A 25,016-nucleotide genomic window follows, 5' to 3' on the forward strand; every position below is an offset into this window, starting at 1 on the left:
GGAGAACCCAACCTGTAGCAGGTACTCCTGCCCCACCTGAGAGACAACCCACCCCTTCCTGCAGCATCAGTGGCCAGGTTTACTGTGGCAGTTCCTAAGGTCAGATAATTTTTTCTTTGGCACGAACCATGGCTGCTGCTGCTGCTGACATTTCCAAGCCTGTTTTTGTAACCGGGAGAGCTTGAAACAGTTTTCTGAAGCAAACACTTAGATAATCGTACGGTTTTGGCAGACGAGGCCTTAGAAACATTCCTATTGTTCCTATGCCTTAGTGCAGCCTGCTGAAGCCCTGCTGAGCCAAACCAAGCAAGCCCAGCACGATCGCAGTCTGAACACGGGCAGTCTGCTGAGCGGAAACGGATGGCTCTCAGCAGAGCACCTCTTCCCTCCCAGAGGTGAGGCAAGGTGAGGCAAAAGCCTGGAGGAGGAGGAAGAGAAAGGAAGAGATAGCTGAACACAAACAAGCTGATATGAAATGGAGCGATGATGTAGTAACGTAGGAGATCAAAACTAAACTGAAGTAGGTCCAAGACTTGATGAAGAAAGGTGCTGTTTCTTTTGGCCAGGAGAGCAGCGAGGACTCTTATCATACTATTGTTCATCATCGTGTTCCTCTGTCATTTTCTGAGCAGACCTGCACTGTGCTCGTTGGATTAAAGACCTATACCAGGAACGGTCAATAAGAAGGTAACAGTCAAGAGTCTCTAACCCAGTAACAAGAAAACCTAAGATTGTGAATACCTTAGAATACAAACAAGCGCATGTTCTTTGCGCCAATCAGTAACCACACTGTACTGGAAACAGGATGGAGTCCTTCAAAGTTCAAAATATCAAGGGTACTCTTACTCTTGTACCCTGATGACAGGAAAAAGAAAAACAATCCCAGAAAGCTTTTGGTGTCCAGCAAGTGGGAAGAGTCTTGGTGCACTTCATGGTGTCACCACCGTATCAGGTCAACTGAGAGCAGTGTCCTTCCTAGTGTGCTAATGCTGCGATACTGTCCATCTTCCCCTCCTGCTGATGCACAGTAACACTATTAAGCTCCCATCAGGTACAGCAGAAAAGTCTTGTCTACCACTGTCAGCTGTGCTGGAGGAGCAAAATTAAACCCTATAAGGATACAGCTAAAAATAATCAAGTTTAGTCCTGCAATTAGAGTTGAATATAGTAAAAGCTGCAACTTTAATAAAGACAACTCATGATTAGACATGATGTCACGCATTAAAAATTTAATCCAAACAACTTGTCCATTTCACTACAAATAGCAAACTTGAATGTCCTGGCAAACTGTAAGGACATGATTTACAAATACTAGGTAATATTTGGATCTTACATTATAAGCAGTGCTCCAGTCCTTCTGAGAAATAAAAATGACTTCATTCTGGGCTTAGCTTGTTCATTTAAATAGACCAAGCACCATCAGAGACATAAACTGTGATTGTACATATTGAGTTCAATACCATACATATAAATTTTTATTCTGGTCACAGACCACACAACTAGCGTCCACCCATAGTATTTCCCACTGCTTTAAGGTTTTTTTGCATTGTGCTGCTATTAAACTTCTAATCAGGACTGGCCATCTGTTACAATCTCACAGCTTTTTGAACTGGAATGGCTGCTAGTGTTAATAACTACATGACACACAGATTCTGAAAAAGCAGTTTGGGTTTCTTTTCCTTGAATTCACATAACAAGTAATTGGGTACTTTTTCCAAAATGCTTTGCTTGGCCACCAAACCACTCCCCAGAGCCATACACTGAAACTTGACCTCCTGTAAACTTGTTTTTTTAATGTATGTTTAAAAACTTTCCAAATGAATGCCATTAACTCTATGTCTTGCACGACAAGTAGCTATGATATAGAGCAGGCCACAAGACTCTGTATACTTACAAAGAAAACTCTTTGGATTCCAGGTGCCAGCCTTTCTGTTTTCAGCTTCCAGACCAAAGGCAAAGGAGAGTTGAGAAGAAACACCAGAGGCTTCTGGTGAATATGCACTGACGAAATTGGATTCAAATGTAATGTGACCTACAGAGAAACACAGAAATACATTAATACTTCCTTATAAGTTTCAAACCCAAAGTTGAATTTGAAACAATGAGTCAAAGGTCATTTTTATACATTATTATGGGTTCCAGCATTCAGACCTCTTGACCCAAGATTACAGACTACTCTACTTCAAAAAAAATCAGTCAACAGAGCACAGATAATATAAAGAACGAAACAGTTAACATTTGTGCTCTATGCTTGCAAAGCACTGCTAAAGTGTTTAAGAAAACCTTGGCAAACACTGATGAAAAATAGCTTACGCAAAAGGTCAAACCACTAAGCTGAGAGTTGGAGAACAAGGAGATAAAAAGAACTGCAAAGCAAACTCCGATTTCTGGTTTCTAGATGGTAACCTAAAAAGCTGGCTTAGAGTACAAACCTCATCTGCTGATGCTATTAGGGCATAAATCTAACCTGCAAAACAAATGAAACTAAACAAACAAAAACCAGAAGGAACAAATCCAGAAACACAAGCGAGCACTACTTTATGGAAGGAATTCCAACAGAAATTTTAACATACATAGGGCGAGAAAATGCCTGTTTTCAGGGACAAAAAGATACAAGGGGAAAATAATCCCAGGAAACTGGACATCACAGAAGTGAGGAAATCTGTTAGAGGTGATTTTTAAGCAAACAGTTTGTGCTCACTGGAAGCCCACTGTGTCCCAGTGCTGCCCTTCTACAACGGGGACAATGCGGGGCAAAACTCTAAGCAAATTCACAACAGAGAACAGCCTGCACTTTTCAACATATAACAACTTGTACTTGAAATCATAGTGGTTTTACAGTATCTAATAAGCTTTTTAAGCAGTCAGCATTTGGCTTGATAGTTCATCCTGCTTTATAGCAAAAAAGCTTTAGTGTGCAATGGAGAGATGATACATCAGACCGACGAAGCAGGCAAGCTGATGCCTCACAACAGCGGGTGGCAGGTGGCTTCCCTGGCACAATCACAGCTCTTTCTAGAAAGAGTATAGTGGGAACAAACATGAACACAACCACCAATTTGAGTGGTGGCACACAGATATGAGCATACACGTAATCCAGAATAAATTTCCTCTCCTGCTAGAGAATGTGAAAGGAAAGCCGAGACATGGAAGCCACTACATATGGTTTATTGCATTATTCTTAGATAGTGGAAAGCATCAGCTAGTTTACCATTGAAGTAAATGCAGATTCATCTGGCAAACTAATTAGACGAAAGCTAGCAACCAAACTGAATATTAGGTTCCCATTATTGTTGAAAATATTTCTAAAAGAAATAGTTGTGTTTTTTGTTTTTTTTTAAATTCCACCCCCAAGGGCAAAGTTCACCATCACTGCAACGTGAAAGTCAAACCTCAGTCTCAGGTTTGACAGACACCTGGAGGACAGCAGAAAGACCTTTTTCTGCTACTTCAGAACTTGCAAACAAGCTAGCAAACAAATGGCTGTGTTACAACGCCAATCAGCAAGCAGATGCTTACATGCAGAATTTACTAGATTCTTAAAACCCACTGAAAGAAGGTGACTCAAGGCCCCACAGTGAAACAGATGTCAAATCCCATAAGTACACCTCTTGGGGCACTGAGGACATCCATATCCCCATCTTTATTATACTTGATTAAAATTCATTGGAAAGCTGATATTAAAAGAGTAATTCCCTACTTGTACTAGATCCAAACTGCTTTGAAGCAGGAGCCCCTGTTCCCGCCAGCAGCCAGGGCAGTGGTAGCTGTGCCTGCGGGAGGGCCGGGCACTGCCATCTTCCACCCAAAGGCAGCCACCGCTCCCAGCCCGCAGCCTCACCCCGCAGGAGGCATGGCTGCTCGATGCATTTCCAGAAGAAGATGCTAAGCACCACAGACTACCGCGTCTTCTGGGGACCGCGTTTATCTCCATTTTCTGCCTCAAAAGAATAAAATATCTCGTTTTAGGAAATGGCAGTACATTAGCACTCTGAAAGCTAACAGATGACGGAGACTTCAAATGCCAAACGGTCATTATCTTAACTACAAAAAGTGCTTTACGGTATCAGGCTATAGAGCCGAAATAATTCTGTTAGCTGAAAACAAGAGAGAAGATAAAGTTATTTGTTTTACAAGTCTCTCACTTTGTTGTTCTGTCTAGAAATGGAGAGACGAAAGGGGAAAGAAAAAGGTGTTTAGAACTGCTATTAAATACATGGCTATTAAAAAGCTTTTATTAGTTCTTGTGATTCTTCAGCTGTAATCACAGCTAATTAGTAATAAGCTGTTTAAACTATTAAATATAATAACCCTAATGTGGGGTTATGTTTTGTTACAATGCAATAAAAATACCGTAATCTAAGTTTACCAAAGTAGTCCAGCTATATCTTTCACAGTCCTGATCTGGCAAGGATGAGTTCAAATTTTATTCTGACATTTTTTCAGCTCCAAATGGCATAAAGCACATTGAATTTTAAAATCTTTATACTTCAAAGTGTCAAAGAGAAAACCTGCTACACTAAATGGAGTAAATATTAAACAACCTCTCTTACCATATGCATCCATAGCCACATTTTCACACCCAGTGATAACCGGTTTCTTCTGATCCCAAAGCAAGTAAAGACTAATGTAAACATTGATGAGATGAGCTATAATATAAGTTTATGTACTTCAATAGCCAAAAATAGAAAGCCAGTAACAATCCTCTCACAGTGGCCAACAGGGGCACTCAGCTTGGGTTTGTACCCCGGTTGTGTTTTTCTTAGAATGTGAAGTCAATGCAAAGAAGAGGCTCCCATTAGAAATTTTAAAAATTTTTGCTATTTAAAACCTCTGGTATTTATTTAAACCAGAAATTGTACAAGAAATATAACACACACTTCATCTCAGAAATAGCTAGGCCAAGTCCTTTGGGTAATAAGGAAATGGAGAAGTATCTCTGTTTCAACTGATCTCAGACAAGTTTATTCAAAGCCAACATCTATCAGACAAGACAGATGTTTTAGACTTCATGAAGATTTCTGCCTGTTGGTTTGGTCATGAGAGAGCATACAGAGCAATCACACCGCCTTAGTGAGAAAATCAGAGACTCTTTGCAACTGGATCTACTATCAGATTTCGTAGCTGTTATTCCTTTAGGCTTTGAAAATTAAATATGTATATAATACACACATATACGATTATTTCCATACATGTATGGAAATAATCAACAAAGTTTGAGCTGTATTCATAAGTGGTGATATATCTATCCATCCCTTTGGCTGGAACTGTAGGATAAGTTATAACACCTAATGGAATTTTCCTACATTTCTGCCTGAAAAGTAGAGACTGATCCTTAAGAAAAGCTACAGGACTTGAACACAAAATTAATCATTTTTTCATAACTAAATTAAATGTTCCTGTGAAAATTTTCAGAATAAATGCAGTTTTGCATTACTGCACTCCTCAGTTTGCTCATGAGTAAGACAGCAATAAAACACATAATGTGGAATTCATATTCCTAGTCCTAAACTTGAGAAAGAGTACAGTTATAGTTCCTTGGCATATATGTTCCCTGTCACTATACTTCTTGGCATAACAGAGTCCTCAGCACCAGCCTGGTTTTCCAGACTAAAAAAAAACCCCACAGAGCTAGCTGCTCAACAGCTGCTCAGGACCATCTTGGTCATCGTATTTTTCACAATTCATTTTTTCTTCAGAGCTAGCTCTGCTGAAGGGCAGCTGGGTAGCCTAGCCTGAATGTGACCGTTCCCACGGAGAAGTCTCCTCATAGTGTAACTACACCCCCCACTAATATTTATGATTGCCCTCATCATTGTCTGTGACGATACACAACAGTCTTATCTACTATGGAAGACTTTTTCCTGGTCCTGTAAAGATTTTCAAGCAAACTGCTAGGGAGTTACTAGCATTCAAGAGCTTTTTGCTACCAAGCATATGGGTTTCACCTTGCGTAACAGCAGTTGGTGGACTATCACACAGTAATTTCAGCTCAAGTAAAGCAGGCGTGGTCAGAACACCTCACCAGCAAGATCAGACGAGTTTCTGTGTGGAAGGTAGCAGTTTGAACTGTGGTGTCCAGCAAAAGCCTGGACTCAACTACGCAACAGAGGTACTCAAATGCCTCTTCCACTCCTGCTTTAGAGATTCAAAGGTTTAACGGGACTCTAAGGCATTATGAGTTTATGATATTGACACAAGCCAAGTTCCAAGCTTCAGCTGCACCAGCACCTCTAGCATGACACTGTCCTTCTCTCCAGCTCTGCCTTGTTAAGCTTTCTGCTGTCACATCAGTGCTCTCACCTTCTTGCCCCTCTGCTAACTTCTGGTATGGCTGCCTCCATCCATAGCACTGCAGTAGAAGATCCCCATTCCTACTCTTGTAGCAACATCTCTCACCAAAAAGTAATTTCTGCTAGAGCGCCTCTACTGTGGCTCTAGTTAAACCATATATAGGCTGAATCCTCAGTGGTGCTCCCCTTCCTCTGGCCACCTTTCTGTCTCCTCTTAGCTCGCGAGCTGTTTAAGGCACATCCTTTCCCAAATGTATAGACAGTTCATAGCACCTTCGAAACACTCCACAAATTAACAGAAAGGTACTGGATCACTTCAAACCACCAAACAGAATGGTTCTAATTAATAGCAGAACTACTAACTAGAAAATTTCACTTCCTTTTTGTATTTTCACTGGCAGAATCCATATTATTAAACGTTTATGTGAACCATTGCCCAGAATCCCATCAGAAACCAGTCCTACACATGTTCAGCACTGTACAGCTACATATGAAGATCTGGTATGAAATTCTGGTAAAATTAATTATTATTCTGAAACTCCCGTATAAGAGCTTTTTTTTTTTTTTTTTTTTAAATGAGGTATCCAAAAAGAGATACTCTCCATCCATTCTTCCAGGTTCAAACAAGCTTATAAAATACATGCATGTTGTACTTCGCAGCAACATACTACCTCAGCCAAAGTCTTCTGCATCTCTGCTCTATGACCAGTCTGGTCAGACAATACCAAAAGAAAATCAAACCAGAATCATTAAATAGACTAAAGCACGTTTAGTTCACCTAGTCCATTTAACAAGCAGCTGCTACTGCTCTGCCCATGTTATTTTTAAAGCCTGTTAAGGGACAGCACATTAACCAAGCAGACAGCAGCATAACAAGAGTTCAGGAAAATAAGTCAATGTGGTCCACACATCCCTCGCTCCCAGTGAAGGGCTCATCTGATCACCGAGTTGCTGCATGCCCAGTGTTTTTATTGTGCAATCAATAGTAAGGCCAGTCCTTCTGGACATGTGTCTCAGCAACGGTCCTCAGCAAGGCTCAGCTTCAGCAGCTGTTTGTCAGAGCGAGCTGCTCTTCCAGACTCACGCCTGCCCTCCGTGGCCTGCTTTGGCACACACTCCTCCAAACGATATGTGATTGACACATGAGGAATACAACTTGGTCATAGGTGAAAACGAACAACTAAAGCTATTCTAAACATCTTATAACAAAGCCTACAATTTATTTTTTAAAAGCGTACCAACAACAAAGCATATAACTGTGACTATGACAGGAACCACAGAGAAGTTCTGTCATTTTTGCCCGAATGAATCTTTCAACATATGTTAAAATTGTAAAAAATTATGACTTTAAAAAGATACCATGTTCCACAGGTGCAATGTCTATCAAACTTACGCTGGCATTACTTAGTCAGCTACATATGCCTGTATTTGTGCTCGTCACTACTGTCTGCAAGCTGTGTGAAAGGTTCCTTTCAGGTCTCCAGCAGCGGCAGCGAGGGTCAGGCGGCTGCAGAGGCTGCTCCGGCCCCAGAGATCACACTTTCATGGAAGGCTGAGTATCACCACAGAAACCAACTACAAAAACAGTCTACGGGCTCCTGCCCCGTTACTCTGGTAAAGCAATTTGTATGATGTGAAAGGCAAGGGCACAAATGGTGAAAACTGATCAAAGTAAACACTGCTGTTAAAGTACGATTTTGCTTTGCTGACTTCAAGGCATCAAATCACAGACTCTGTGTTTTGTTCTAAAAAGATGAAAGTCAACTGCCAAGGATTTGTAAGGTTGAATTAACTATTCCAGTGTGAAGGTCTTGAGATAAATCCACAGCACATTTTCCAAAACAGCCATTAAGAATTTGTGCTAGTAAACCAGGACAAAATACGCTATGTTGTATTGAATTACACGGCCCAGGCTAGGACAGCTGTCGTCTAAAAGAGAAGAGAAAAATTTTAACTCTCAGATCATATAAACACATTTTCTGACTTACAAATGATGCACTAAAGATGGATTTCTGACATTTTAACTCATTACTCAGCTGCAAAGCTGAAGTTAATTAGTAGAAAACATGCAAAATTTAGAATAGAGATTTGAAAATTTATACCCATCATTGCCCTAAGTGTTTTCACTCTTTTTATTAATATGTATTTCTAGGACATACATTAATCGGGTATTGCAACAGTCAAAGAAACTAATATGAAGAAACATCTTTACAGTTCATTAGTGTATCTAATCCAACGTAAGAAGGTTTAGAATTTCTAAATTCTAAATTTGAATTCACTTGAAAAACACAATGCCAATACATTGGCTATAAGTATTCAGTCAAGGATTAATCCATGAATCCACATCAAGTGGTAGGATCTAGTATTGCATTACTTTTCAAAAGTGTTTATCAGTTGCTTTGGGAAGGATCTCCAGGCCAATTTTTTTCTTTTTAAGGTGAAAGTAAAGAAAAGGTATATTCTTTAGGCAGGGACTGTCAATCCAAAGTGGAACACCTATTTTTTGCCCCCCCCTCTGTATTTCTGCTATACTTTTTGAACACTGTGTTACAGATTTGATGCCAAGCCAGCTACAGTAGATTGCAGTGTCCAGCTTTTGGGGGACAGCAGTTTCAGACAGAGAGTTTGCTGATTTTTCAAGAACCACTAAATACATTTGCATGGCATTACTGCCTGGAGGTAATTTTGCTCAGAGGGTTACATATTTGCATTCTTAAATCAAATGATTGTAAAGGCAAGTTCCTATAAGCATGTGAGACTCCGTTGCTTCCCTTCTGGGAAGGTTCTCCAGTGCAGGCTCTTTCATTCATAGAGGGCAAGCACTTTTTTTTTTTTTTTTAAACTCACCCCAGCAATAAGACAGATCTTCAGAACAGCATCAGAGAAATAAATATCTCCAGGAAAATTGCAATGCCATAAAAACAAGCACTCATACTCAACACACAGTTACTTACAGTCCTTGCCAGAGATGCACCATGCTGCCTTCTCTCTGCCAGGCCAGCATGAAAGGATGCTCCTGGGGCAGGGCCCTGCCCTCGCGGGAGAGAGAAGGAGGGCTGGGATGCATGGGGCACTCGTCGGCAGGGGAAGTCCTTTTTTTCTTCCACTGAGTCCTCAGAGAACAGGTCTGAGTGCCTGGTAGCTGTGGCAGCTCCATTTACCAGATGTGTGGAGGTCTCAAGTTTATTTCCATGGCTTAGGTAACACGCTAAACCAATTCTAAAATCAACTTTTTGCTTTTTTTATCCTAACTACATGGTTGCAAATGGATTACCATTGCCTAGACCTTCTCAGCCACATTCTACAGAGAGAATCAGATTGACTGAACAGCAGTTATAGCTTAACTGTGGAAATCATGGGAAAGATTCACCCCTGGCTCAATTCCATTGAAGCTACTGGCATTAAGCCTGAGACTGATGTGGTCCCATACACTACCTTATTAAAAAAAGAATACTATTGCACAATCTGCTGACCCTTATGATCTACCAGGCAGACTGGAAAACTGAGCTTCATGGAGAAGGCAGCAAGAGAACAGAAAAGTTGATAAGGTCTACCCAACTACCATCTACATCCCACCACACACTCTTCATTAAGTAGTACTAGCAGAAACCTTTGACCAAAAGGTGTTTGAAATCTCCCCTTTTTTTGCCACCCCTATTCGTCCTGCAACAGGGGCTAAAGGTCAGGGTGTGCTATGCTAGGCACAGACAGTTCCCTTCCCAAAGAGCTCACAAATTAAGGCATTCAAGTCCTGCACCACATGTGCGTGCCAACATCCACTAACAAACTATTCTGAAGTACGCATGATGTTCCCAGAAGGGCATTTTAACATGAAGATGCATTATTAATGATTCAGAGGAGAAACGGCAACCCCAACACATGTGTTCAAGCGGAGAACTAAGCAAAGCTCCCTTCACCCTCAGTGAGGATGGAGCACCACCCCTGCACTTGGCACCTGTTACACTCAGAGCAAAGCAATGTACTCAAATGCACATACCATCTTTAACGAAGATGTAAGATTTACCCTCAGAACCAGCTTGAAAACTGACCTGCCCATCCACTGACACAGTAGTTATATCCAACAGCATGACGAAAGAGAGTCCATTAGAACAAAAGCCTAAGACCTTGCAGCATATTCAAATATAATCTGCAGTTCTCCCTCCAGTCGAAGTTCTGGTATCTTTCTAGCCCTAAATACTAAATGACCAAGCTGAAGACCTGTGTAACACGATGGAATTACAGCACGTTCAGATCTTCTCATATGATTCATATTTCAGCTGCTTCAGACAAAAGCAAATTAGAAGTAAAATTTAGCACTATTATCAAATACATAATGAGTATGACAAATACTGTACAGTACAGTGGCACGCTGTATGGCACTAAACATACTGCTCAGTACCTGGCAGCACGGTCATCTGTACCTCGTTCATAACTGATGTTACTGCACGAATGACACTTCTCCTCAAAAGTGTAAGAGCAGGCAACCGTGCTGGTAAATTTTTACTGGAAATGTGGTGACTGAAGTGCCCGTTCAGAAAGCACCACGGCTCGCACAGCATCACAAAGTTCTGACACAAGGAAATATTACAAAATAGTGCTTCTAACCTCTTGAAAATGTTTGACCGTGTCTGCTCACAGCTCAGTCACATAACTTATCTTCAGACAAAAATTTAGCCAGTTAATTTCTAATGTTCCAGAGTTGTTATTTTAAGCTGTAGCTGCCAAATGCAATCACGTTATGTTAGATGCTAATCTTTTATGCAAATACCTAGGTAGTCAAAAAATTATAACCAAAGCTATTCCTGGTACAAATAACTTGACAAATGGGCAGGACAGTTATTGAAGTCCCATTTGCACTAGAAAGTGGTATTACTTTCACAGTGTAATATCAATAAAAGTGAAAAAACTTGAGGCTTTATATAAGAAGAGCTATTTCAAAACACAAAGGGTAGTAACTGTATTAGTACAAGTCATACTTACGCTGATAGAGCTACTTCTGTGACAATGATCTTAAAAATATAACCCAAAGAGCTTACTGATACATTTTACACAGAGTTCATACACACATGTAAACTGCCTACTTCAGCTTTGTTTACCTGAATAATACAAGATCCAGCTTTCCCTGTGTATATATATTTTAATCCTTTTTTTGTGTCTTCAGTGCTATCTCATGCATAATATAGCGTGGAGAACCAGAGCTCTTCTGAAAAACAGAATTTTTCAAAAACTTCTGGTTGCAGCAAAGCAAGCAGACAGTCTCTGCATAAGCATCCCTGCTCAGCTCCGTCAAGCAAATCTAATCTCCACATGCTATCCCCACTTTGGGCACCTGCAGAGCAAGGGCTGCACCCAGCACCCAGCCCCATGATCCGTTCAATGGAAAACCCGTGTCCACCAGTGCAAGGCTTGGACCACTTTGCCCATTCCTCCTGTGACCCGAACTAGACGCTCAGGCTCCCAATGATTAACTGAAACCATTTGTGCCATCTGCCCTTCCACAAAGCAGTCAGGCTTTCCAGCACTTCAGACCTAAAAACATGATGTTTCGCTCAGCTTTGCATAAATCAGTAGATGTCAATACTGTTCACATGCCATCTAATGAATCCTAAGGGAAAAGTCCTCCTTTTATACATTTTGTGGGAAAAATTCTTGTTGGCTTTAGATCTGTTTCAGGACACAGGATCCATTCTGGTAAGCCACAAGTACAGCATCTCCCCTACTGTTGTTAAGCAGTCTATTCACAAAAATGTATCACATCAAACAAAGTTTTACTTAAACAATTAAGGTAGAAGACTCATGTGAAAAGGAAACACTTTCCCAGACAACATTCTATTCTGCACTTACTTGTACATATATCACAGATCTAAGCTTTTCTTTGGTGAACCAGCCAGGCTGCAAAGTAAGTTTAATTTTATACTCCTCTGCCCTTCTCCCATCCCTAAACTATCATCAGATAGTTGTGTAACATAGTGCCCAATGCCCTGAAAAAAACAAAGGCTGGGGGGAATCACTACTATGTTGGAGGATATATGAGTACATAGTAAAAAGCAGCTCCTGTCCCGCAGAAAATACTTCTTAAACCGACAGATAAAAGACAAATTACAAACTTCTGCCAGGATCACTTTCCTTAAATGCATTTGCGGCATTCTGAGCAAATCTAGACAGGCTTTTCCAGGTACATACAAGTTTCCACTGCTCGCATTTTCAGCAAGTTAGATAAGTGCTAGCCAAACAATCAGAAATTACATAGTTGCATTAATGTACCACTACTGTGTTGATACATCTTGCCCCTCGACAGGTCTTGTTAGTCACAGCTCAGTATGACACTAAACGTGGGCTCAAACATCAGTGCTAACACTATCCCATCTCTACCAGGCTCTGGCAGTAGATACAGCAAGTTCATCCGAACTGCAAAACACCATGCAGATGTCACTTCGCACATGGTGTCATAAGAACATCCTGGCAAAACTAGAATCTGAATACAGAATTTACAAATCTCAGGGTAAATCCTGAACAGATGAACACCCTTCTTTCCACTGTTTCAAAAGCTGCAGGTGGGGAAGGGGAAAAGGTTCAGACAATGAGGCTCCACAAATCAAGAAAAGATTGCAAGCAAACATGACATAGATGATGGAAAGACTGCAGTCCCCACATATAAAACAATTTGCTCCTCAAAGGTTTTGCAGGCACAAATAGACCCAGATGACTGGAAAAAAGAAACATCATTCTACAGGTGTCTTTTAGCGAGGCACAGTCACAGAGGGAAGTGTAAAATGTGGAGTTCACATTTTCATTGCATATGCAAAACTAAATTCTTGCTTTCCAAGCCAGGGTGAAGAACAGCATGTGTGTATGAGTCACAAAAAATTGAAAACCTAAGCAGCAGCACAAGACTTAGGGAACAGCTTTGTTTACTTTGTTGTCAGTAACCCACCAGCCTGTGTAAGAGTTGGTGCAAGTGCATGTCTGTAATACGCTCACAAATGGTATTACAAATCAAATAACAAGGAAACTGCTTTCAGAAGATTAAAAGTAACGCAACCAATACATTGTCTCTCTACTCCCCTGGGACAGATCTTCATTCTTCCCAAATTTTTTCTATTTTCAAACTTAAAAAAAAAAAAAAAAATCAGAACTTTTACTCTTTATACAAACAAAACAGTATTATGGGAATATTTCAAAGAATGAATTTATGATAGTAACTACATGGAAAAAACCAAAACCATCAAACCCCTAAGGAACCAAATTTCCTATTTAACCAGGCCTACCCATGTAAGTAAGACTACTCATATCTGTATACCTGCACAGAATCAAAGCCATGAAAACTGACAAAATCCTCCAAAAGACATTACTGAGGCTGTCATGCAAGTATTTTCTCGCACAATGATGCCATTCCATGCACCTTTTATCTTCACTGTCTTGCCGATTCTTGCTTGAAACCAGATTTACTGAAGAAAATACTGGCTTGCTTTCCAACTAACAGTGTAAGAACAGACTGCCGTTCCTTGCATGCAGCATTTTTCCATGTAGCTTCAGGTGCATTTTCAGTGTCCAGTTTACCTCAGTGAAAGTATCACTTGAAACTCCATTAGTGGATGAAAGAAGGCATGTTTGATGGTCTGTTCTGAAAAGATACCCTCAAAGCAAGCGCCACTGTGCTTCTCTGCAAAACTGATGTCATACAGAGCCTCATTTCCCAACAGGCCTCCGAACTTCACTCCTGTATCTGCATGCACTAGCAGACCATGTGGGTACAGAAGCAATGAAGACTCTGCTTCCTTCAGGGATGACAGAAGAGTGAACCAGACTTCAACCAGTCTTCAGGGTTAGCAAATGCCAGTGAACTCCAGAAGGGCGACAGATTTTAATACTTTTCCCTCACTGACGATATTTGGGTCATCACCAAATATTACTTCTCAGCTAGAGACACTAACTACTGCCACCATCATGTTTATTACATATGGCACGAGCTCCAAGCATAATAAAAATATTTCTGTACTATAAATTGCCATGGCAATTGTTAAAGAGACATTTTCAGCTATAAATCACCTATAATTCCTTCAAACTTTTTCAAGCAATTTCAGTTTCAGATGTTTGTACCTCATGGTGGTGCTATTTTTGCATCTTCTCCTTTAAATAACAAGTTTTACTACTGTAGAAGTACTCTGTTTATGTTTCACAAGGAAGAGACTCTTCTAAAGAAACACAAACTTAAGTATACAAGTGTTATCAAAAGCATGATCTACACTAAAAAAACAATTAAAACATTTGTTTCTCTTTTCATATTTTGCCACTGCAAGGCTTTACTTTTTCAGCTGATACAGGACCATGGCTGTCAGGCACTGCAAGCTCCACACAATTTGTATTGGAAATTTTCCCTGATGCTGGGAGGCTGGAGAAGAACGGCTTCATTAATTCCGCTTTTGGTTCAAACAGACTCTCCAGAGAACAACATAAACACGACCACTCAGGACAAGTGTTACCCGAACATCTCATACACACACACATGTACAAGCCCCAAGCTAGACTGGAACCTGTCCATCACATTTATGATATAAACAGACCCCTGGAAACGTCATCGCTTCCTTTATTATCTTTTCAGGGAGAAAGTAACTACAGACAAAGCAGTAATTTATAAATACTCCAACGCATGTCAGATAGAAGCTCTGAGGAGGGAACTGGAGACCAAGAACGTGAACCACAGTTTATGATCAAAATCAAAACACATGCATCTGCCTAAAAGAACATGTGAGCACATGTGTGCAGCGTGCTTACGCACACGTGAGCAACAGAGAGGGAGGAGGAAGAGTCCATCCAGTAAAGACCGCAGCAGCAGCAGCCCCGTTCTCTCTACAAATCTGCAACAGCACATCAGTACGCACAGGCCCTTGCAGCGGAGGAAAATGAGTGTCCAGTTTTCAGCTTCCAACAGGTCATTTTAAATAGCTGTCAGCAAAACTGAAAAATCTGAGTGATCAGAAAAGTCATTCTGACATTCTTCCTTTTGAATCCTTTAGCCTTTTGTGGTGGGCCTTGGCATGGCTTCAGACACCATTCCACACAGTTCTCTGAAACCAAGAGCAGGTCTCACTTTCTACGCACAGCAAACGGTCCCGTCTCTAAAAATGGAAAATACCAAGGGTTTGCATAGCACTTTGCAAGTCATGAGAAGTCACTGCTGCCTCTTTAAGGGTAGACACAGACTGAGCCACGCTCCTGCAGGACAGCAGGCTCTGCACAAACAGGCTCTTCTGGCAGACACACGACTTCCTCTGGCAGTTCTGGTGGGCAGAACTTGAAACAATTGCCAAATCCAATGACCAGCAACTCCTGAGCTGGCTGAAAACAGCCCACAGACTGCAGTCCAGAGCAAACAAGATGAAAAAGCCACATTAAAAAAGGCTGGATTTTATGCAAGCGCAGATGCTTAGAACTGCTAACAAAGCGAAGAGGGAGAAGAGGGTTGCGAGGGCTCTTTAAGAAATGGAGGCTAGGGTGGCTGTTGATTTGTTTGTTTTTTCAAAGACATGGCAATGCAGCGTCCATCAATCAAGGCAATTAAGACATCAGTTTCATTTTAGTGTACTAGCTCCATGGGAATTGCAGCTTTCAGTCGACATTGCATCATCTGAGAAAGACATGGAACAATTGCAATCTCTATGGAGCATGCTATCAGTATCTTTATGGCTTTATAAGGTCTACTGAATGCTTCACTTCTGATTCAGTCCAGTGGTCCAGCAGGTCAGACAGGGTTCTGGGGCAGGGAGTAACAGCAGCTTGTGAAACCATGCTGGTAAACCAGTGAAGCTACCACAGGCTCTGTGCAAGCTTTGGAAAAAATCCAGGATCAAGAGATGCATGTGATAAGGGACTACTGCTTTCCAAGCAACAAATACAGGGTGTTCCTGGAGTACGACTGCCACAGCATCACTCACAACTTGACTCCAAGACCTCACTGGCACGGAGCACTGGTGGAAGAAGTAATTCATCTGGGCTTCCTGTTCTTGATCTTCTGACATTGGCCCTTTCCCTCGCTCTTACAAGTGGTATGCAAAACACCGGGAGAGAAGATGGTGATAAAAAGCAGTAGTCAACCTCGAACTTGACAGAGAAGTTTGCAGGTGGCTAAACTGATGTTCCACTGCCACTCTGCAGGTCCTGGCTGGACTGATAACATTGCCTCTGCATGACTTTGTGAGCCACAGATCACCGAGGAACTAAAAGTAACAGGGTAAAAATGATCACGTTAATCTCGATGGGCTCAGCGTAACAGGAGAGCTGGCCCACATATATGAGGTTGAAGCCAACCACGTGTTGTGGAAAATTTGAATATTACGCACCAACCCAGAGATGGTATCTTAAGATGTCCACAGTGGCCCACAAAGACATGCAGTTCAAATGTAAATACTGCTTCTTGGTAATGTAGGACCAGGAAAGATCTACAGCCCCAGTGAAACCCTGACAGCTGGGGAAGCCGGTGTGAGCAAAGCACAGCATACCTGTCACAACAAAACTGCGATGTCAAGCACAGGAAGATGGGGCAAGAACTTCCTAAATGGCAAAAGTTGCTTCCCAAACTCCTCTGGAGCCTGTTAACTCCCAACACTGAAGTGGCTGGCTACATGACTTAGGGTGCCAGACTCCAAATGACAATCATTCCTGAAAGACACTCTCTTGTTTGTTGACTCATGAAGCTGGATAAGATCAGCCCAGACTTTCACCAAACCTCTCTCACACTGTCGTCTTCTTTTTAGGGTTTACCTTCCCACATTTGGAACGAGACCCTTTGCTGCCAAGTTACCAGTCCTCTCATGCGATGTCTCACCTCAGACTTCTCCACCCGCATAGAGACTAAGCATCTCCAGTACTTCTATCTCCTCTCCTTCATCCCCAGACTGAGCAGCAACACAGCCACCTGCACCACCCCTCTCAAGACATCTCACGAGAGGTAGTTCATGCCACCCCTGGTTCAAAAACCCTGCATATACCTGCACTGCCACTTGTCTGCCGCCATAGTTGGATATCCATTACTGCTGACAAGCAAAGGCGCTCAGAAAGTGGAGAGGCAAGAACAGCAAAATACCCTTGCAATGTTCAGATCCAGTCTGTACCCTGGCAGAGGCACAGTGCTTTGGTTTATCTTTGAAAGCTTCTTCTAAAGCAGCAACCAGAAGTACCAAACACACTCACGTACAGCAGTGCAGGCTTCCCACCGTGCCACAGTACATGAGCAGAACGCAGATGCAATGCAGCCTGGCAAGCCAGCCAACATGTCCTTAATTTCCCAGCCTAATTCTGCACCACATATTCTGGTCAGTTCACCAGAAACATCAAACTTGTACAGCCAAGTGACCTGGCTGTGCACAGATCCATTAACGTTAGTGAATCTGTAGTCTTCTTCAAAATTTTAATCTCATGGAAATAACAAACTCTTTACTCTTGAGTGTCTTATTTTAGTAAAAGTTTAGGACTGCATGGGATAATAATCCAATTATTTTAATGTGGATTATTGCTTAAGTGGCAGAGTGCTTCAAAATTTTGAATCAAATTAGCCTGTCTTGTCAGTTTTAGAGCAGCTGGTCAAGCTGACACCAAGAGCTCAGCACTAAAAAGCCACAGCAGAAAAATAAGCTGACCTTATTTTTACTGTATGTGAGATCCAGAAGTCTCAGAAAACAGCCTAGGTGGACATTTGATTGGTACTAAATGGAAACTTGTTTTAACAAATGCACTTTTAAAGGAAGAAATAAACAAAATGGAATCAAATGACTAGGTAACAAAAATCTCACTAACTCCAGCCGCCAAATAACAAAGCTTGAATTCCCTTCCTGCCTGCTGTCGGCACAAGACCTCCAGACCCCTCTGACCATGGCTGTGGTGCAGCAGATCAGCATGTTTAAACTGTGCTCAGAAAGTGGCCCCTTTATCGCAGCTGAATCTCAAGGCTGTCTGCAGACCTCTGGATGCCTTAGCATGAAACAAAATATTCTTCCCTGACATAGCCTTGGGTAAGGCTGTTGTGATGTAAACTTCTGAAAACAGTTAAAATGAACACATTGGGAAATGCAGTAAATATGCAGAAAAATAGGCAAAATGAACCAGGTTTCCATCACCCTCATTGTCCAGATCTTCACAGACCTAAAATACAAAAACACGTGACACAGCAGAATTACCCTGAATTCAGGATGCACTGCAAAGATCAGGATGTAGAAACACATTATCAGGTGACTGTTTCAGAGTCTTTTCCTGTCCCATTTTTACAGCTCAGCAGGTCTCTTTAGAAAGTACTTAAATACTGGACTTAAATAACTTTGCCCACCATTTTATGATTTTTAAGTGGGTCAGCTCAGGAACATGAAATACATCACTAGTAAGTACATGGCTATTTTAATTAGCCTGCTCCACAGGAACTAACAGGCATTTTAATATCAGGTTTGCTCTCAAAGGAAAATATTTTTTAATTATGAAATTGTTGCCAAGTAACACTGATTAAACAGTGGGGAAAAAGTCTGTCGAATTATTACAGCCTCACTGATGTTACTCAAAATTATAAAAATAAAGATGAGTTCTTGATTTTCCTGTCTTCATTTCATGTAACATATGTTAAACATCTGTATCAGGCATAACATCTTAAAGCTATTGAGGATGAGGATGTCAACGAAAACAATAGTGTATCCATTGCCAGGAACTCTGATTCCCTGTATCCACATGTACTCAGTCTTAAGTATTCACACGAGATTAATTTTACATGCCCCTGCTCCCCCTTTGGCTATTTCAATTGTGGCTGTGTGCCTGAAGCAGCTCGGGGAAATTCAACTGACAGGTATAGTAAAAGAATCTTCCATTAATTTAAGACTTGATAATATACCTATTCTAAGGAGTGACTTTCATTTTAAAATAATTTTTACATTTTTCTATACCCATTATTCTGGTGAAAATCTCTAGAGTTTCCAAGTGCCTCTGCAACTAACAATTTCTTGTAACAGAACACGCAGCTCCATGAAAAGGCAACACTCTCCTCGCTAAAAACCGGGAAACTGAAGCAGTGAAGATACTGAAAACTGGAGAGAAAGTTATTGCAAGAGTTCAGTAGTTCCTGGCTTTCAGCTGAGACTCAGATCAGTACAGAAATGCACACATGCACTCACTTCCCCAGGAATATTTCATCAAATAAAACAAACAAAAAAGGCTTGCATTTTTCATGCCAAGTTCAATATAAACACTTGTGGCTATTACATGCACCCGTATTCTATTTCCTATGATAAAGCATGGCCAATATCAATTGTGATTAAAAACAATTCTAAGAAATACTTGAAAAAGATTCGAACTTTTGGGGTTCTTACTTGAAGAAATTGTCTTTCCAGTCTCAGCAAATGAGATGTCACCCCAACAGGGATTAACAGAGTAAAATACAAATTCCTTGAAGATCACAGATAGCATTATAACAGCATTTCACCATACAACCTTGTATTTACCAGATTTCAGCCTTAAAGTGCTAAATTACTGATTTAGTTTCGCAAAGTTTGTTCAGAACACATAATCCCATATATTTCCAGTCCACCCATTATTATTTTTTCCCCACTTTACAGGGAAGAAGAAAGGCACCCAAACCTTGCTGATCTTTACAGAAAAGCCTCCATGTGTTTCAGGTGGAACACATGCCCCTGCCATGTCCTCCCCCTGCATCAGCCACCCCTACTGCGTTTAAATTTGTGAACACTTGTTGTCTGTATATTCTACACAAGTGTCAAAGCGAGCTAAATTAATGCATACATGTACATTGCATATTTATGAGAACCAGGATGACTGCACAAGTATGTTTAATGCATAAGCCCTCCAAGGAATTTGCTAGGAGAAGTTTACACTCCTCCCAGCAAGTAAGGAATGTGTAATTTAACAGCATCTAGCACAGGACAGGTTAAAAACAAAACAAAACCCGACCTCCTCCCCCAAAGCAAGTTTTCACTCAAAGATTTTCAGATCTTGCATTCCATGTTACCAGAACTTTAGCCAACCTCTGAATGAATGCATGATTTATTTGCAGTGTGCTTTCGATGCTGCCCAATCTAACTAATGTACTGTCAAACAAAAATACTGTTTTTATTCTGGAGTATACTGGAAATATGGTATGACAAACAAATCTCCACCTTTGCTATCAGCATTTGCAGGCAACAGGAAATACCTCAGCTGGTAAATCAAACTAGCGTAACTTGAGGTGATGGGTACATTCTACTTTAAGACAAAAGGCCACTTGGAATTGGTTTTTACAATAATGGAAAAGATAACATTTGCTCTGCTTTGTTTTCCCCAGTCTGATCCTATAAGTAAAATCTAATCTTTCCAAGTTGTTTACACTCTTTTGCTCGACATTGTCGCCAGCAAGCCTTGCTCCAGCTTCCTGCACGTTTTTAGAGCAGTCATCTCCAAGGGCTGTGACTGGAAACTGGCTGCGAGATGGGAGAAGGAGGCTGAAGGCTGCAAATTGTGCAATATATTCTGCGCCCTACACTTTGGTATACCACAGAAGTACACAGAAAAGACAGCTTGGGGCAAACTGCTTTCTTACTGTGAGCACGTTAGGGGAGGCACAAGCAGCCTCTTTCTTCTAGATAGCAACTATTTTTATTCAAGGGCAAATACTTAAATCTTTTCTTGTTCTGTCAAGATGGTTAGACAGTAGTGGCACAGCCTGCAACCTTGTGCATGCGTGACTAGCCCATGCGTGTGCACACACCTGCAGAAACCTCAGTTATGCAAGTAGTGCTAGGAACATCGAACCAGAGGGAAATTTGGTTTTAAGCAAATGTGTGCTTTGCAGTTGATTCTCTCTGGTCTCTTGGGAGGTACTGGCTCCAGCTGTAGCCTGCTTCATCCCATCCCCAGGCACTCTTTAGGAATTACGAAGTTACAAGTTCCTGCCATACCATGCCCCCATCGCGAGGGCATTCTTCTGCCCATTTTCAACAAATTTTGTGATTACCTTATGAGATCTACTGCTCATACCAAATTTATCTATGATTTGCCAATGGATTTAAAGGTTCCTGGATGATGAGAGAGGCACTGACAAATACACAGCAGAATCAGGCTAGGCTGTTTAGTTTTCACAAGAAACTATGTTATCAAAAAGAAAAAAAAAAATATAGAGATTCCAACTACAATTTGGTTTTCACGCCCAGAGAACTAATTGTACTTACACTTTTTTCAGCATTCACATCAGGAGGATAACCCAGTGCCTGGCAAACTAAGAAAGGCTTTAAAAAAATCCAAAAACAACAAACGAAAACAAATATAAAAATCTGTTCCTCATTCCCAGCCTCACAAAAAAAAGAAGTATAATTTTTCTATTAATTTTTTGACAGTTGAACTGAAGATGATGACATTTTTGATTAAGAGCAGCCAATGAGATGTCTACTGAAAAAACAGTAAATAACTTTTTCATCATGCACTAGATATTTCAGACAGTGCATAAACTGAAAATGAACACAACAGCTGAAATCTGATAGATGAATACAATACACATCGAGCTGAACACACCACAGATCCAACAAGGCTGCTATTGAAGTCAGTGGAAAGACTTTGATTATGGGCAAGAGTATCTGCCTTTATTTAAATCACTATGAATGACTCCACTTTGAAGTTCTTTCAGCCTTTCAGTTCTTTTCAGACTTTCTTTTTCTAAGCTTCTCTGCTAGATCATCATCTTTGTTCTCTCAGTACAAATTCTGCTAATTGCATACACGCACATTGCTCTCACAGGACGAAGTGCTAAGGATTTGTGTGTGTCATACTGTAACAACATGAACTAAGAAGCTCAGCTGTCATGGCATAATACAATGTTTTCTTTTCACTTCACTCTGTTTTGATGTGTTTTGAGAGTAAACAGTACGGCACAACTTAACATCAAAAATTTTTTTTCTGCTGTTGCTTCCAGAGCAGCTGAAGTTCTTGCCAGTCCCTCCGAGTGCAACGTACATAAATAAGTAATTGGACTGTATTTAAGCACTACCATAGTCAGCAACACTTGCTTTCTGTACGGCACTCCCCCCTCAGTGAAGCATTAAGGATGTATTATAGGGGTAAAAGAATCTGAACTTAAATATTTGTTTATAGCGGTCAGGGCAGGGATCCAAAGGTATTCACTTTAATTTACAACACATTTAGGTAAACGATCTGCCTTTGAAGACAGGCAATTCTGTACAGGCCTCTTGTAGATCTAAATCTGTTTCTTATTTCCTTTGCCCACCCCACTGCCTTTCTAAAGTATACTTCATGGTTGTGAAAGGTGATGGACAGAGAGGCTGGGTATGATATCGGTTTACTCATATGACACGCAAAGCATAGGTGGGCAGTATCCATGCAAATCTTTGTAGTCTCTCTGGTCACAATTCAGAAATAACTTTACTCAGCAAATTAATGTAGAACAATCCCATTTGCAGATGCACGAGTAGCCCAGGATCTGGACAAAAGTGACTTCGCCTTTACCTCTCTCTCATGATGGCCAAGAGCCTCTTCAGGATTTCTGAGATTGAGGACATGCACTTCTTGCGGCAGGCCTGTGGTGCCTCGGCTTGCACAGCCAGATAAGACTGTAAAACTCTCCAGTAACGCATGGACTGGGTGCGAATTGTTGACAGGCGATAAGACACATTCACTCCTAGGCACAGGACCTGCAGAAGATGACACAGATGCACATCATTTTGAGAAAAAAGCAACACACAGATCATACCTGTCAAATAATGACCATCCTCTTGGTCACAAAACCCACGGAAACACAACCAGAGGCTTCATGTTCATTATCCACAAAATGTAGACGTTTATTTCCATTGTCCTTTTAAGTTCTCCTGAATATGCTAACTCGTTGGTCCATTTCTTTCTGAAAGGCTAAATTTAAAGTATGAATCCCAAAACTGAAGGTAGTCTTGTCTTTACAGGGAAGAAACCAAGCACAAAAGAGAAAAAAAGCCAAAAAAAAAGCCAAAGGAGAAAAAAACAAAGCAGTGATACTGGTAGGAGGAATCAGTTCATCTTAGATGTGAATTATTTGTTTATGTCAAACATTGTTATCTCCAAACATTGAAAAATGCAATCATGTAGATATAACAATGAAAAGTTAATCTCTAGTATAAAGTAATTACATCAGGCAGGATTTGGGCGAGTTGGATTTGTTCCTTTTGAAGCAGTGCTGATTTATAGTGAACGTTGTTCAAATACATCGTACAAAACAGCAGGCATCTGTCACATGATAAAATGAAATGTTTGTTTACTGAGTCTATTTTGTGTCTGACAGCAATTATCTATACTGATAACAGATATCTAGTCCAAAACAGAGTGTACGCCCTTTCAAATAATCACCACAGCATGATGTAGTGCCACACTCTTATATAGAAAGAGAGACAGTGTGAGGTGATGTAGCAAGATAGCACAAAAACTGAAACATACAGAGCAGTTTACATTTAAACTATATCTCAGGAAACTAAAGAAAGACAAATATTTATTAAAGGGAGCCCTGCTTTTCCAAAACAGCTCCAACCCACCCCGACAGTAACAGATACAGTATGTTTTTGATTCGGAAGGTCACAGGAAAACGTCAATTGACTTAACCCCTAATTTGCACCAAAGTCACTCAGATAAGAATAAGACTCAGATGAACCAGTCAGTTCGGAGGCTGCAAGGCACAAAAGAGAAGTATAACTAGAAGCATCTTTTTTTCTTTTTTTTTGCAGATAGTCTACATCTGCAATTAAAGTAAAACGCTTCTTTTGAAAAAAAGTTCGAAATGAAAGGAAATCCTCAACTGACCAAGTGACAGAGCTGTATGGTTTTGTGAAGTCTGTAGCACTAGAGATCTTTTGACTTGGGCGTACATGTATGTTTAATTATATTAGCACTGACCTGCACTGCACTGGTTAAAAAGACAGCTCACTCAAGATACAGTTAGCAGCCGGCCATTTGGAAGTCAGAGAGTCCCTTTTAAAACAGACTTTATCTGGAAAATAGCAAAGCCCCTGAGCACAGGGAGATTCCCGCAGTGCCTCGGGCCACGTGTGCCTTGCCCTGCCAAAGGGGCCGCTGCTGAAACCCACCAGTGCGTAGTACCTATCCTGCCAGCTCCCACAGAACAGGAATATTTGTTAAAGGCAATGCTCAAGGCATAAATTACACATGCCTGAGCTTGGGGTACAGAGGATAAACAAACTTTCTGCTTGCTACATGAGGAGCTTGGTAGTGGCACTCACCGCCAGCTTGGAGGATTTGAGGTTGTTTTTTTTGATTCCTTTTCAAGAATATGCATACGAAATGGAACCAAGTCCAAGCAGTTAAAAAAAAAGTCTATGACAAGTTTGCCCTTTGTAACGGTTGAAGAAATGTTTAGAATTTGTAACAATCACACAAACAGCAGAGAGGCCTCATTCTCCTGATGTACAAGTGCAGATCAGAGAACCTACTAATCAATCAGCCCAGTCACTGATGTGTAAGTCCTGCATCAGACCGGGTTATACAACCCGCACAAAAAGCATTTCTGAACTCAACAAGCATTTCTTGGGCTGGGGAAACAAACTGAGAGCCAAGGAGCGCTTGTTCACTGAATTGTTTCTTGCAGATCAGAATGGAGATGCTTCTATTACAACACGCACACAAAGAACAAGGTGCAAGACTCTGAACAAGACAGGAATATCGTTGCTGACAAAAACGTGCGCTTTCGTTAGCAAAGGTTCAGGAGAA

General features: G+C 41.0%; 1 protein-coding gene across 1 annotated transcript in view; it reads right to left on the minus strand.

Moving 5' to 3' along the window:
* Window positions 1–25,016, minus strand: part of TGFBR3 (transforming growth factor beta receptor 3) — a 126,005-nt gene that overhangs the window by 51,788 nt on the left and 49,201 nt on the right. The window contains exons 3-4 of the mRNA XM_075424894.1: window positions 22,776–22,960; window positions 1,895–2,032 (exon numbers count right to left, since the gene is read on the minus strand). Coding sequence (XP_075281009.1) covers window positions 1,895–2,032; window positions 22,776–22,960 — 323 coding nt within the window. The remainder of the gene's footprint in view (window positions 1–1,894; window positions 2,033–22,775; window positions 22,961–25,016) is intronic.

This window comes from Opisthocomus hoazin, chromosome 6 (genome assembly GCF_030867145.1).
Source record: "Opisthocomus hoazin isolate bOpiHoa1 chromosome 6, bOpiHoa1.hap1, whole genome shotgun sequence".
Classification (NCBI taxonomy): domain Eukaryota; kingdom Metazoa; phylum Chordata; class Aves; order Opisthocomiformes; family Opisthocomidae; genus Opisthocomus; species Opisthocomus hoazin.